Source organism: Calypte anna, chromosome 1 (assembly GCF_003957555.1).
Source record: "Calypte anna isolate BGI_N300 chromosome 1, bCalAnn1_v1.p, whole genome shotgun sequence".
Taxonomy (NCBI): Eukaryota; Metazoa; Chordata; class Aves; order Apodiformes; family Trochilidae; genus Calypte; species Calypte anna.
The window spans coordinates 146,954,058-146,970,050 of record NC_044244.1 but is presented as its reverse complement, the minus strand read 5'-3'; the positions used below and the strand labels follow the sequence as shown (position 1 = coordinate 146,970,050).

General features: G+C 40.7%; 1 protein-coding gene across 2 annotated transcripts in view; it reads left to right on the top strand.

Annotated features, from left to right (window-relative positions):
* The window catches only part of FARP1 (FERM, ARH/RhoGEF and pleckstrin domain protein 1), a 216,450-nt gene that overhangs the window by 154,084 nt on the left and 46,373 nt on the right, over positions 1-15,993 (top strand). Inside the window, exons 6-13 of one of the 2 annotated variants that reach the window (XM_030446833.1) lie at positions 1,536-1,633; positions 6,437-6,551; positions 7,715-7,862; positions 9,946-10,041; positions 10,551-10,714; positions 12,344-12,412; positions 13,140-13,215; positions 15,387-15,627. In XM_030446833.1, coding sequence (XP_030302693.1) covers positions 1,536-1,633; positions 6,437-6,551; positions 7,715-7,862; positions 9,946-10,041; positions 10,551-10,714; positions 12,344-12,412; positions 13,140-13,215; positions 15,387-15,627 — 1,007 coding nt within the window. The remainder of the gene's footprint in view (positions 1-1,535; positions 1,634-6,436; positions 6,552-7,714; positions 7,863-9,945; positions 10,042-10,550; positions 10,715-12,343; positions 12,413-13,139; positions 13,216-15,386; positions 15,628-15,993) is intronic. The other variant, XM_030446843.1, reaches the window with a different exon arrangement.

The window sequence follows — 15,993 nt, the reverse complement described above, 5'->3', positions numbered from 1 at the left end:
TTTCAAAAGCTTCATTTAAGCTCTTGATTGTGCACTGAGTTGGCAAAAAGAGTCATATTTTTCTTTGAGTAATATTTTTGTGGGACCTATTAAGGTTCTTCCTCATGAAGCAGGTCCTTCTTTTGTGGTAAGAAACATTGTTTTGTTGCAGGAAGAAGGAATATTAATTTGAAAGACTGAGTAAAACTAATAATGGGATGAATGAAAACTCACAATGTAATGCTACTAATGAAACATTTCTGTTTCTGAATTGATATTCTGTGTATCAGGGCTTAGGATGTGAACTACAAATCAGGTTTCTGTAATCTCTTTCTGCATCTGTAGACCTGTCTCTGAATCCTAGTGGCTTTTTTGGTTAGATTTTAAATATGTATGGTAGGGAACTTGAATGTATGTACCCAGCAGTGTGTAGGATATGAAAGCGTATCCAAAGGGAACTTCTTCATCTCTTGAAGAAGCAAAGAATACAACACTTTTGTGTTACATTCTTCCACAAGGTTGAATTTTGTATGGGTGTGCAGGTGTCTGCAGGTTTCAAAAGGACATTATTTAGCTCAGCTATATCATTTCATATACTGTGTATGTTTCCACACTCTTCAAAACAGCCTGTCCTTTTCATTTAATTTACTGATGTCTTCTCATTCAGAAACTCACTGTTTCAAATGAGAGCTTATCACTGAACCTATTAAAATCTTAGCCTTATTAAAAACTACTGAGATCATAGTATGAGTTTTCCAGAGGAGCTGCAGTCTTTGGAAGGCTTGTTGATGTGTCTAACCAGTTGAAGTTTCATACCAACTGTAGGAGAAATGCTTATTTCTAGGTCATTTTTTTTCTAGGGAGGAATGTGATGCTGAGTAGAACTAAGCAATTTCAGTTCCTGTTGAAGTTACTAGAAGAAATTTTAAGGTTGAAATAATGTCATAGACATGTGATGTCTCTGCACTTAAGCTGTCTGTTCGTAGTTACCCTGCATGGCTGAGATGGTTTGGAAGTGATGATGTTAAAAATGGGGCACAGGTAATGGGGCCACAGAAGTATCAGTGTTAGCTGGAGTTGTTTGATTGAGATCTTAGTCTTCATTCCCAAGTGAGTGCCAAGGTGGAAATTTAGACTTCTCCTTGTGTTTTACAAGAACTAACTGATAAGTCTAAATCACTGGTTTATCTGTCATTTCTTCACAGTGACAAGCAACTCCATTGTCTGGTACAGCTTGCTGTGTGGTTGCTGAACACTTAATAGCTGTCACATTTGCTTCCACACTGTCGTATCACTTCCAGATCTCATTGCCCTCCTTCAAAGACATGGAAAAAGAGCTATCATGGTTCTGCAAAGCAGCTACCATGTAAGACTCTTTATGGCTGTACTACAGTATTGGTAATCTTTTATTTAGCCTCTCAACTTAGGAAATTCAGATTTCTTTTATAGATTCCTAATAGTGAAAGGAACATGTGGCCCAAACCAGAGCTGGCATTGAAATACTTTCACCTCTTTCCCTTATGCTTTGAGTAACTCTGTTCACTTTTGTTCTGCAGGTACCTATTTGCATTGCAAGTCAAGCAGGACCTGGCACAAGGAAGGCTAACATGTAATGATACCAGCACTGCCCTCCTGATCTCACACATAGTACAGTGTAAGTTCCCTGCTTTCTTCTTTCCAGGAGGAAAAAACCAGATGATTGGTTGGACGTACTTTGATGGGTTACCTGTTAGGAGCTGCCCTGGAGACAGATTAAAGCCATGTGAACAATTTAGTTTATTTCTTTGTAGTGGCATTCAAGTACAGATAATTTAGTCTTTTAAATAAAGAAATGCTGCTGGGCACTGGATTTGAATTTTTTAAGTACTGTATTTGATGGTCTGTCTAGGATCATTTAAAAAGCAAACTTCACAGGCAGTGGCAAGTAGGTTGAATTCATCTCCTGAATTCTTGTTTTATTATACATTGTATCGTGTCAGCAGAGCATTCAAATTCCTGCAGGTCTGTATGCTGTCTTGAGAATGTAGTAAATAAACATGCTTAGAATGCCAAACTAAATTGCAGTCCTAGGAGGGAACTGATAGGGAAGAAAAAAAAAACCCAGCAGGTTTTTTTTTTTATTATTAATAAGTATGCACAATAAGACTGTTTAGTTAAAACATGTATTAACTTCACTTATCACATCAAACCTTTTGTCTTTCAGGTCACTTGAAAGGCAGTGTATGTTTTCAGTTCAAGGCTTTATTGATATTTGCCTTGAGAATAACACTGGGAAAAAACACTTAGTAACATCTCTAATGGTCATAATAGACCATTGTTTTGAATGGTCACTCTATAATTCAGCATTAAATATTTCCATTGAAATGCTGTTGTATGGAAATTGCAGTCAACAAAGACTTTCAGAACCTCCCTAGTGATGAACAGATAAATCTCATGGTCCTTTGTCAAAGTCTGTTTAAGTGTTAGACAGGATGTGATCTGCATCTGGAAAGAGAGATATTGCATGGTTTTCTGTTTGCCATCATTCTCATTGCCCAATGTGGCTGAGGAGCAATAAGAAGTTGTACAGGAACCTCTGAAATTCTGTATTCCTTGTGCCATTTTAAAATGGAGTCGTTCTGCAGCACAGACATTAAAAAAATAAGTAAAAAAAAAAAACAAAAAAACCCCCCAAAAACCCAAAAAAAGCCACCACAAACCAAACACCTTTCACTAGTGAGCTTTTTGCCTCTTTCAGTGTTTCCCATTATGGCCCCCTGCACACTGGCTGTTCTTTCTTCAGTCAAGTTAGAAGTAACTTCTTTCATCTTAGGGAAAAGAAGTCTTGATTAGGGGAAAACAAGTAAGATTTGTTACACTGTATTCTAGGAGGGTGAGTTTTGCTACTGTATGTCTGTGTACCAAAGAAAGATGCTGGGGAGAGGACACCCTAATGCATGTGTCTCTTGATATGAGGTATTGCTTCAATATCACTTTCATTAGCTCTTATGCTTTATATGGATTATTTCTTTATGATTTATTTTTAGATCCTATTTCATGTCTTACTCATATGTTATTGATTACTTCATTAAGTTTTTCACTGAACCTTCTACAGCTCTGGCGTCTGAAGTGCTCAGAGTATAACCACTAATTGTTCTAAAGCAACAGCATAAGAAGATAAAATACAGGATGTCCTTTCACCTTTACAAGCTATCTCCTTCTCTTCTCTCCACAGTCAAACTCAAATATAATTCATTGTTCTTTCAAAATTCTACCATTCTACACGAGGCCATTCCCCCTGACACAGCTATGCAGGCCTGCAAGAAGCATTCATTTCAAAGTGTGCAAAAATGGCAAATCATCACCATTGCTCTTATGAGTGTCGATCTGCCTGAGGGTGGAAAGGCTCTGCAGAGGAACCTGGACAGGATGGATCAGTGGGATGAGGAAAACTGTATGAGATTCAACAAGGCCAAGTGCTGGGTTCTACACTTGGGTCACAACAACCCCAGCCTTACTTAGACTATCTTCATATAGGAGGTGCTCCTCTGATCATTTTTGTAGCTCTGCTCTGGACATGCTTACAGAGCTCTGTGTCTTTCTCATGCTGAGGACTCCAGCACTTGACACAGCACTCCAGGTGGGGTCTCACAAGAGCAGAGTAGAGGAGGAGAATCACCACCCTCAACCAGCTGTCTCTGCTTCTTTTGATGATGCCCAGGAAAGTTGGATTTCTGGGCTGTAAGTGCACATTGACAGCTCATATTAAGCTTCTGGTCCATGACCACCACCAAGTGATTCTCCTCAGGGCTTCCCTCAATCCTTTCTCCTCCCAACCTGTACTCATGCATGGGATTGCTGCGACGCATATGCAGAACTTGGCCTTGTTGAACTTTATGCAGTTTGCAAGAGTTCACTTCTCAAGCCTGTCCAGGTCCCTCTGGATAACATCCCTCCAAAGTGTTGACTTCACCACACAGTTTGATGTCATCAGCAAACTTGCTGAGAGTGTGCTCAATTCCACTGTCCATGTTGCTGACAAAGATGTTAAATAGCACTGCTCCAAGTACTGACCCTTGAGGAGCACCACTCAGCACACATCTCCATTTGGATACTGGGCAATTGATCACAGCCCTTCGGGTGTGACCATCTGGCCAGTTTCTTTTCCAGTGTGTGGTTCATCCATTGAATCCATATTGTTCCAGTTTAGAGACCAGAATTTCATCCAGGACAGTGTCAAATGCTTTGCACAGGTTCAGGTAGGTGGTGTCTGTTGCTCTGCCTTTGTCCACCAAGGCTGTGACCCCATCATAAAAGGCCACCAAATTAGTCAGGCAAGACTTTCCCTTAGTGAAACTGTGTTGGCTGTCACCAGTCACCCCTTTGTTATCCCCATACCTTAGCAGAGCCTTCAGGATCTGCTCCGTTACCTTGCTAGGCACAGAGATGAGACTGACTGAACTGTAGTTCCCTGGGTCTTCTTTTCTTCCAGTTTTGAAAATGGGATTATATTTCCCCTTTTCCAGTCAGCAGGAACTTCACCAGACTACCATGACTTTTCAAATATGATGGACACTGGCTCTGCAACTTCATCTGCCAGTTCTTTCGGGAGCCGTGGGTGAATCCTGTCAGGGAATTCTCAAAGATTCTGTAGTATTTCTACTGTCTCAAGGAATTTTTCAGAGAAAATGAGATGAGGGAGTTAGTGGAAACCAAACAGTCTCAGTTATCATTTCTTTACCAGCCCTGACCTTTGAAGTATAAAAGCCATTGTGTGGCTGCAGGCTGTTTGGTTGTAAGGTTACTGCTCCATCATTCATAGATGTGTTGCTCCTCATCTTCCATGCCTTATGCAAGGTTGTTGCTCCCCCTCCACATTTGTAGGTAGATCTGATCCCAGGCAAATTGTTGTCAGTAATGACCTGCATTGTTTATAACATAATTTGAAACCTTTTTTCTAAAACAGCTTATTTTGGACAGAGCTGGTTTAAGGGATCCTTTTTATGAGCAGAACTGAGGTGAGGAGGACACAAGGGTCTGAATCTGAGTCCGTGACATACTAGATGAACTGTGCACCAACGTGTCTGACTGCAGCCTGGATTTAATCTGAGGATGCTGAATTTCACTGACCTTATGAAGGCAGCAGCCTTTGTTGTAGCTTTGTTGCCATGATTGCAGCAGATTTGCAGAGGCTGCCATGCTGTTCTGTGAAAAAGCAACCAGCAATACTTTCAGAGGTGTTCCAAGAACAGGAAGCAACAAGATAGTAATCTCACTGCCACACATAGGTTGATTGCTCCCATTCTCCCTACCCCACAACCCCCCCAGAAAAAAAAAAAAGGGAAACCTCACTGAATGGGCTGCAAAATGGAAGGTGGGTGTGACATACTGTTGCACACACAATATTGAATAAGTGTAGCAGATGGGAGCAACTTTGAGGAGGAGGGAGACAGAATGTGTCTCAAACTGCTGCAAAATTAGAGGAAGACAAATGTTTCATAACCCCATGAAGTGGAATACATGCCTGTGTTCAAACAAGTAAACCAAACCACCTTTCTTCAGATTTTCCTCCAAGGATTACAGAGTGGGGCATGGGCCTCAAGAGAGAACTTGTGCTTGGCTGCTGTGAGATGGATGAGTTCTGCTGGATTAGTGCTGTCTTTCCTTTTACAGCCTCTTTTACAGGAGAGATATGGACATGCTGGAGCATGTCCAGAGAAGGGCCACGAGGATGATCAGAGGGCTGGAGCACCTCTCCTATGAAGACAGATTGAGAGAGTTGGGGTTATTCAGTCTGGAGAGGAGAAGGCTCCAAGGAGACCTTATTGTGGCTTTCCAGTATCTGAAAGGGGCTACAGGAAAGCTGGTGAGGGACTTGTTAGGATGTCAGGCAGTGATAGGACCAGGGGGAATGGATACAAACTAGAGGAGGGGAGATTTAGATTGGATGTTAGGAAGAAGTTCTTCACCATGAGGGTGGTGAGACACTGGAACAGGTTGCCCAGAGAGGTGGTGGAAGCCCCATCCCTGGAAGTTTTTAAGGCCAGGCTGGAGCAACCTGATCTAGTGGGAGGTGTCCCTGCCCATGGCAGGGGGTTGCAACTAGGTGATCTTAAAGGTCCCTTCCAACACTGAAAATTCTATGCTTCCTTATCCCACTTCTTCCTTTATCCCCCACACAAGTCAAGGAAGCACTATGATGGCTTCATTAGTTCAGTTGCCATCCAACAGCTACTTACTTGGTTAGTACTTGGTTGTGTTGGATGAGAGGAATCCTTGGACTTCTTCTCATTTAACAGGTCCTAACACAGAGAAGGGAGGAATGTGTAGAATATAATGTCATTAAACCATGACACAGCTTGCAAGGAAGTGTGTTTACCTCTCTTCCCTCTTTCCATCTGTCTGCACATTTTGGATTGCCCAAATAATTAAGGTGTAATACGATGTTTTAATAGACTTTTCTTAAAACTCTTTATAGCTGAGATTGGGGATTTTGATGAAACCATAGATCGTGAACACTTAGCGAAGAACAAGTATATACCTCAGCAAGAAGCACTAGAAGACAAAATCATGGAATTTCACCGTAACCACATGTAAGACTTTTTTGTTCTTGCTATTTGCCTTCATTTCCTTTAGAGTAGTTTTTTAGCTGTAAATATATGCTAGATCCATAAGTACAAAAGAGATTTGGACCTCTTGAGTTTCTCAAAGTTTACTTCTCAAAAAACATTCAAGCCTATGAATTGCCTAAAAATTACTCCAGTCTTTCTTCTGTCATCATAACAAGGCGTTTAAAGAGCAATTGATTTTTATATTCATTCAAGCATGCCATAATTTTATAGTCTATTTCATACAGAATGCTTCACTGGTGATTTTGTGCGTGCAAGTAAGATTGCAAATGATGACTGATGAGTCAAGTACTTTTGACAGCAGTTTTTGATTTCAAGGGCATTGAATGTTGCTTTTTCACCTTACTGTTCTGTATTTAGAGATGAGTGAAGAAGAGACTAATTACAGTTTTAGGAGAAGCACTAAGTGCTTGCAGAATTAGGTATTTGAGGGAATAGAATTCAAGATGATGATCCAGACTAGTATCCTCAGGACTGGAGAAAAGACTAGTATTAAGACGTTGATTAACAGAATTGCAAATATAGCATAGAAAAGGGTTTTTTTGCTGTGAAGAACACTTCAAGGCTTGACTATTTCATTTTGTGCTACATGGAATTAGATACAATTGGTTGGGAGTTCTGTAGTGGTAATAATCAAAACTTGCACAATCTAGTTATGATTAAATTAGTGCTTATGTGTTCCCAATATTTATGTTAATGTTTTCATGTCTTCTGTTTTACTTAATTTTGATATTGCATTCACTTTTACAATGAACAACTTCCTTACATTTCTGCTTATGATTTGTTTTTTTTAGAAATACAGCATTTTTTCCAGTGTAAAATACAACGAGTGGTAGTGACTTCAGTTAAAGTTAATAGTTCAAAATCTAGCTGTATCAGTTGTTTCAGAATTGGAGCAGTCAAAATTTCTAATAGACTGTAAAATCTGTGGATTCTTTGGTATTGATTTAGACTAAGAAAAAGTTGCTAATATTGCTAATATAAATCTGAGGGCATGGGAAAAACATATGGATATTATACCTGTGGGAGGTTTCAGTCTCTTTGATGAAATGGTTCTTTGGAGGACCTATTGCTCTCTGTTAAAAGGTGTGAAGAATCTGTGTGTCTTCTTTGTGTTCTTTCTCAAGGGGGCAAACACCAGCAGAATCTGACTTCCAGCTTTTGGAGATTGCCCGTCGGCTGGAGATGTATGGAATACGCTTGCATGCAGCCAAGGACAGGGAAGGGACAAAAATCAACCTGGCTGTTGCCAACACAGGCATTCTGGTGTTTCAGGTTAGAGCTGTTTAGGACATAAGTTTGTACTTTATAAAGCAGAGAGATTTCTTACAGCAATATGTATTCAGGACCTCAACTCTGCCAAAAAACAAAATTTGGTTGGGAAAATTTGGGAACTTCCCAATTTTTTATAACGATGACTGTGATTTTATATATTATTTTATAACAATGACTAACCACTGTGTATTAGAAACCATCAGTACACTGTTCTTTATAATGTCCATTTTCAGAATTGTCATAGAATACTTTTCATTTTAACTGTTTGACTTCAGCTAAAATACTTATGTTTCTAACCTCATAAAGTACTTTGAATCCTTTTATATAGAAAAGCAACAGCAACAAACAAGCCTAGAAATATGTCTGACCCAAGAGGTCTGAGACCTAAATTAAAGTTTAAAAAAGTTTAAAAATCCCTGCTTAACTAAATGGGTTGCTAGTAAGCCCTGAAAACTAAAGTAGAGCTTGAAGCATGAGAACTCCAGGATGTTGTTAGAAATGCATGTAATTCAAATATTGTGTGTTCAGGCCCTCCCCCTACTCCCCCACACTATTTTCAGCTGAATTAATGACTTCAGAAGCCACGTAAATTAAGACTGTCTTAGAGCTGAAAGTATGTCCACACTTCAGCTGGTCCCAGCAGATGGCTTGGATCCTTCTGTAAAATGTAACTGCTGGATGAAGGCCCAATCATTCAATCTCTTCTTGTCCTGATGTATTTGGGACTTTCAAAACAGGGTAACAGGGTTGGTTGGTTTTTGTTTGGTTTGGTTTTTTTTTAATTTTCAGCAAAAGTTGAAAATTTTGCTGGATCAAGCTCCAAGACTAAATGCTGAAAATGAGGTCAGGCTCTGACCTGCTGGGGTCTTCCCAGCAATTGGTGTCTGGCAGGAGGCTCAGGGCTTCCTTCAAGCACTTCATATGTCAAGAGCCTTCCTCTTTTTATTTTGAATATGACTGGGATAAATTGAAAAACAAAGACCTCATTAGAATGACCTCAAGGAAAATAAAGGTTGACTCACAGATGGCGTAAGCACTACTCCAACTCATTTTATAGCCTGGAATTTATTTAGAAATCAGTGTCAGCACTGCTGAATATTTTAAGGAAGATTAATAATGTGGTTCATAGGCAGCAGGTTGACTTAGCAGACATTATCACACTGTCATTACTCCTACATGTGTCTGGTGATGGTGCCCGAATCCACGTGGGTTCCTGCATTTATCACTCATAGCAGTGCTCTGAAACTTCTGTGCTGTGCTGTAGGCATGCTTGTATTGAAGACTTACTGAACAATAATACCTGCAATACCTTCTGAAATGGATAAATGGATTTCTGGAGAGTATCTGCTAATGATGCAGTCTCTGGAAACTGTAGTGTTTGGAAGATAATTTTTTCCAAGCTTCCTATTTGCTTCAGGTTTTTGGGTGCTTTTTTGAGGGGAAAAGCATTTTGTGACTCTTCAGAGACAGGTAATTTATTTATATTCCTCTTAATTTTGTTACTCCCCATGAAAGGTAAAAACAGTGACTGTATTTTGCACTTCCAATTCAGAACTTTCAGTTGATGTTTTTTTTTTCCCCCAGTTAAGTGTTCTTTAACAAGGTGTTTATTTCACCCTATAGACAGACAGAAAAAAATCTACCCTATCAAAATGAGGTGACAATGTTAGGTATCTGGACTCCCTGTGTTCTTTATAGCAGGTAGAAAAAGAAGGAGGCACCTCTGGTTGGTGACTTGTTCCACAAAAATCAGAGACTGTGTAGTGGAACAAGATAACATCAAATGGGAAAAAGCTGGGCCTCACCATGTTTTGTGCAGTGATACTCTATCTGCACTTTGGGCAGATACCTTCACATCAGCTCAGTATACCCAGTCCTATAAATATGTAGAGGTTTAACCATAAATACCTCTCTTTAGTCATAGCACCAGTTGCTTGTGGTTTGCGTTATCAGAGGATGAATGATAAGAGATACCATCCTTTCACTGAAGAGATGATTAATTTATGGCATTCTTTCTTTAGTGGTTGAGATTTCTCCATTCAGATCTGCAGTGCTCAAACTCTGCTGGCTTTGTTCTCTGCAGGGTCACACCAAGATTAATGCCTTCAACTGGGCTAAGGTTCGAAAACTGAGCTTCAAGAGGAAACGTTTTCTTATCAAACTGCGGCCTGATGTGAATGTAAGTATTTGTCAGGAATTGATGAAGTAAACAAAAGGTTATTTGAAAAATTTTTACTCTGAGATCACCTCAAGTAATTGGGTTTTTTTGTTAAATTGCTTATGTTTACTGTTGGTACTGCAGCCATCAACCTGGCATCCCAACTGAGCAGTCCTAGCGAGGGAAATGTTAGCTGAATGTCTGAATGTCACAGAGTGGTCTTCTGGCTGTGATTCTGGTACTAGGTCATCAGTGCTTGAGTTATAGCATGTAAGCCATTTCTCATTAATGTTAACAGCACTGTTTTACCTCTGTCATACTTGTTGGTGAAAGGAAATTTAAATAATAGCTGCAATACTGCCAGGCAGATCAATGGTGTCTCAAAATGGGAAAGCTGGGCCTGTTCAACCTGTGAAAGCCACTGAGCTGGGAAAAGGGATTTTTTGTAGCACAGTGCCTGCTTTGTCAGTGCATCTCTGTAAATTATGTTGCTTGTTTGCTTACACTGCAAATGCTATCTCAATTTTCAGAGCTCATTCCAGGACACCCTGGAATTCCTTATGGCCAGTCGAGATTTTTGCAAGTCTTTCTGGAAGATCTGTGTGGAGCATCATGCCTTTTTCAGGCTTTTTGAGGAACCTAAGCCAAAGCCTAAACCTGTTCTTTTTTCTAGAGGTTCATCATTTAGGTTCAGGTAAGACCTGCATTCTTCTTTCTAACTTTGTTACATCCTCATTTCAAAATCACATCCACCTGTTACTTTTAGCCTTCCCTTTTTATATTGTAGTTTGCTCCTTTATATTTTCCATTGCAATTTCTCAGCCAGAACAATACAAAGAATGCTGTAGGGAAAAAAGCCTGCATTCATTTTGTAGTAGCTGTTGCAAAGTAGGTTTCTGGAGGTAAGATGTGAAGCATTCCAGCTGGTTTCACATAAGAAAATCCTCCTGTGTCCTTAACAACATCAGCTAGTAACTTTTCAGCACTCCTTGAATCCTCTGCAGCTAGGCTGGGATCTTGTGGAGACTTGTATTGTCATTGCATGCCCCTAGGGTTAAACTCATCTCTATGCAGTTAAAAGCAATGGCTTCTTAGTCTGGTGAGATCCTTATGCTTGAAAAGGATTCATGTGGGATGATGACCTATGCTAAGATCAAGTCTACCCATGATATTGTTAGAGCTATAGGCAAGGTTTTAGTAGTTGGGTTGTTGGTGGTTTGTTGGTTTTTTTTAACAGTAGCAGAACCTTCATTGTAGGTACTGTATTTTGTATGCTGGGGGGAAATCCTTTTATTCATACAATTTATTTTGTTTGTGAAGCTTATATAATATGAACAGGCAGAAACCCATTTTGCTGAGATAAACTGTACACTCTAGATGCCTTGCACAAGAACACCGTAGATACGGACATTCTAACTCTCTCCCCACTTAGTTTCCTGCCTGCAAAGTAAATTAATTAAGTTGGAAGGACCTATGTTAGGGTAAACAAGTTATAATTTAAGTTTCTGCCTGAGTAAATAGAAGGGTGTAGATATGTTCATCTTTCCTGCTGGTTTGAAGAGCAGGTTTTGACTATTCCACTCACTGTGATCTGTGCTACATCCAACTGGTTACTTTTTTCCACACCTTGTGGTAATTTGGTTGGTTGAAAGCCACTACTGAACGGGAAGGATTTGATTCTCTGTTGAGCATTCTTGAGGTGTGGGTTTCCTTTACTGCTCTCAGTTCCCTTTGGAGTTAACTTTGCACAATAGGAAGTGCTGGGCTTTCTCACTGCTTTTTCTAGGTCTATAGCAGCAGGGGGGGAAAGGGATTTCCAGCCTAAATCTCTGCAGAAAATCTACCTGTGTTTAGTTGATATGTTTAATACTAGCAACTGAGACATGAAATGTGTTCAAGCAGTTTTCTTCTTGGTTCCAGTGTTTACTGTTACAAGGTAAGGCTGGTATTTTACTCATAAGGTATTCAAGAATGCTTTTTGTTTATGAGAGGATAGGTTAGCTCCTCCTGCACTTTCTATTGTGGTGACTTTCCAGTAATATAGTACCCTGTAAAGGGCACAAATCTGAATTTAAGCAGTTCTGAAATTATATTTAAAAGTAGCTCCATAGCTAAAAAAAAAGAGAGACAAGTGACTGGCAAAATGAGAAAGATCCAGATGTGACAGACCAGGTTCCCTTCCTTACAATCTTCTGTGAGTTTCTGCTGATAGTGACAAGTCATTTTCTATAGTTTGCTGTAACTTTATATATGGGCCAGATACTATCTGGTCATCATAAACATGTATATTGTATTAAATGCTTTAACTGTGGTCTTCTTCCAGTGGTCGGACTCAGAAGCAAGTTCTTGACTATGTTAAAGAAGGAGGGCATAAAAAAGTGCAATTTGAAAGGTGAGACAAAATAAAGGAACAATCCCAATGTGTTTTAATCAAAAGAAAGTCATGATTTCCCATCAGTTATAGTCTAAGATCTTTGCAACATCTTCTTTGCTGGTTTGACATTTTATCACTTGTATAGTATCCCCTTGGCCCTGAATGTTTTGACAGAAGTTGGCATAACCTATAGTTTACATAAGATCAATAGTCTTGAATCTGGTTTTCAGCAGAGTGTGTCCTGCCATCACAGGTAACTTCCTCCAATGTTGATTTGCATGATCCTTGGTGGGATGTGGTTAATGTATGTGAATAGACATATTCACCTCAGAATAAACATGAAAGTAACAGGAACAGGTATAGGCAACCCCAAGGCTGAGGTATCCAGGAAAAGCTACCAACTTGTTAGCATCAGCTCTGCCTGAACTCCTCTTGCTCGTGGTGAGCTGAAAATAATGGCCTAAATGCCACAATGACCATGGCAACAGTTGCTTGCTTAAGACACACATTCTGGTGACAGAGCATTTTTGCCTCTGCCATTTCTTTTTTGTTTGCAAAATGGTGTGTTTGCAACACATAGCTGATTTAAATTTTACAGAGAGGAGGAATGTTATCTCTCTTGGAGCAAACTTTTATGAAAGCTGCTATTTAAAGATTTTGCTTTAAAGAAAGCATGTCTTCTGATTGCTATTTGTAGGGAAAAAAATGAAATTGCTTCTTAACATGATTTTCCTTTTATCTCCAGGAAACACAGCAAGATACATTCCATCAGAAGTCCAACTGCGCAGCCTTCAGAACAGCAGACAGAGGTGCCAAAACAAGTCAGTGATGTTGCTGAAACTCTGGATCATGCCTTTTAAACATTTCTTATTAGATTACTCTCCACTGATTGCTACTCTGAAACTCTAGAAGCATGGTTTTCTGATTATTTTCCATTTTACTGGGAGATGAGGAGCCCTGGGTCCCTTAAGTTTTTGGTTTTGCAAGTGCAATAGGTTCATTTCCACTGTGGGACAAGCATTACTTCCAGACAACCAGGCAGATATAAACAGTGAGCTTGTCTGAGCTGTACTAATGACCATCTGAAAAACTGCAATCCATAGGGTTACTTCTGGGCTCCCAGTCTGTAGCTGGGTATTGCACCTGGGAAAATTTTAATTATTTTCCTTCACTGGGAAGTCTTGGTTGCCCCTGACAAAGTGTTTTGTTTTATTAACCAGAGAGAAGAATTATTTCCTAAAAAAAATTACAGCTCTGGACTTTTAAGCCATTGTCTCTGGTAGATACCTAATGTACTTTTCTTATGTTAATACTTTTATGCTCTAGGAGTTTGCAAACACAGTAGCCCAGTATTAGCAAGGCCACAGCAGCTACATGCTCCCAGGTCCTGCTAATAGTGATGCTGAGCATGTATTCACAATAGGCACTCACATGAATGAAGATGTAAAATATACACATAGCCAGCCACACAGGTAAACAGAAAACAGCTCTCCCACTAGCACAAATGGTGCCAGTGGCCTCACTGTGTTCTGCTTTTTGGCTGATCAGATTGAAAGTTCATTAAAGGAAAATACATATAAATATATCCTATATGGCTCCCCCCCCTGCAGCTGATCTTAAATAGTCAGTCTGTCCAGGATACCTCTGGATCCCCAGATCTCCCAGTGGCTGACACCTGAACATAAAAGCCCCTAAAGCTCATAGCCCCATTCCAATTGCTGGTAGCCAGATCTACCCACACACACACTCACACACACACTGAAGCCTCCTTCAGTCATTCATCTGGTCTACCTATTAATTTACAGCAGGGGCCCCTGGTTCCTGGCTGTGTCATTCACAGGCACATGCAAATCAAAGGCATCTCTCCAACTGCTGGTCCAGACTTAGGACATCACTGCTAGCTGACCTCCAGGCCTCAGTCTTTCCAGTCTGGCCTGACTTATGGCTGCTCCAGTACATGGCTCCCAACTCCCTTACCTTGGTCACCATCTAGTGCAGCCTCATGTTTGCTAGCAATTGCACAGTGACCTACCCACCCCATTCCTGTGCTCTGGTCTCTTCAGTTGCTCCCAGACACACCCAGGTCATGGGCTGATGGCTCTGCTGGCACATCCCTCAGAGGAGTGGGGTCAGGGAGCTTCATTTCCCTGAGTAGGTTATTGGGGTGTCTCCACCTGTCAGTGTTTCTCTGTGCTCATCTGTGTTTGTGGAGGCAAACATTTAATCACCTAACCTTAAGTTAGGTTGAGCTTAAATGTCAGGAGGAAGCTACTAAGTTAATGTGTTTAAGAATGCTAACCACACCTTCTCCTTCTTTACATTGCTTCATTTGATATTCACAGGATCTCTCATTCCTGCATATCTAAGAACTTCAGAGAATTCTGCTATCAATGCAGCCCTTTTCAAAGATATTTTAACATTTTAATACTGCTAAGACAAGCTCAGGTAGATGGGGCATGGCTACTGGGCAGATGTGACATATTTTTGTGTGCAGATATGCCAGCCCCATGAATTAGTGGTGGGTATGCTCCAGGGATTGAATATGCAGTGTTCAGAAGCCCACACATGGCTTTTTTAGGGTATGTAAGCAGGCAGTGCAAAATTTGATTTGCACATTTATCTTTCTTGTCCCTCCGGCTTCTCAGAGTAGTGAGAACAGGTTGATATTCTTAGTGTTCATGGGTGCTTTAGGGCATTGAAACACCTCAAATACCTCTTTTTACATATCACCACATTCTGTATGCCTTCTCTTCCCTCACTTAGCTTATGTACTTTTCTGTTCTTAAGATCAGAGACCTCTTTTTTTTTCTTCTAATTCATTTTGAAGCTTAGGTTACTTCTTCAAGTGACTCCTATGTTGCCACAAGATGCAGTGCAAAATTCTCATGCATAATTACACATAGCCTTTTCCCTCTGGCTCCCTTCCCTCCCAAACCTCCCTTCCCTCTCCTTCCCCCCACCCTCCCTTGCCTTTCCTCCTTTCTCTTTCCAGAGCTCTAGCTTTGCCCATGGAGAGAACAATGATATTGCAGCAGTGCAGAGCTGCCGGCAAGGGAAGGAACTGAAGGCTTCAACAGAAGATGCTGGACAGCACAAGAGCCCTTCCTTGAAGAAGAGCCCAAAGGAAAGCAGAAAAGTGGATGGAGCAGTGGTGTCAACAGTGGAGAAAGAAGAGGAGGCTGCTAAGGACAGGATTCAGCAGAACAGACCTCAGTCACAGCAACCAAGCACAGGTCCAGCTTCCAGGGCTGCTCATGGCAGCAGCACCTCCATTCCTTTCATTGACTGCAGTGATGTAGATAGCGAGTATGATCTCCTCAGAGGACAAATAACCCGGTCATATTCCCAAACAAATGACAATTATGAGGGTGATTTGACCAGTGGTGCCTATACTCACTATAGAGATGAAAACTGCGATAGAACTAGGTACAGGGATTCTTCAGCCTCTATAAAGTCTTCCCAGTATCTCTCTGAAGAGTTCCTTGATGATAACCTAGCTAATCTCTCCTTCTACCCTGGGGGAAGCCCCAGGATGCCAAGGCACAGCTCACTGGTTGATGAAATGTTTAATGGGCCAGGGAGCCGCAGTCCTCTGGCCA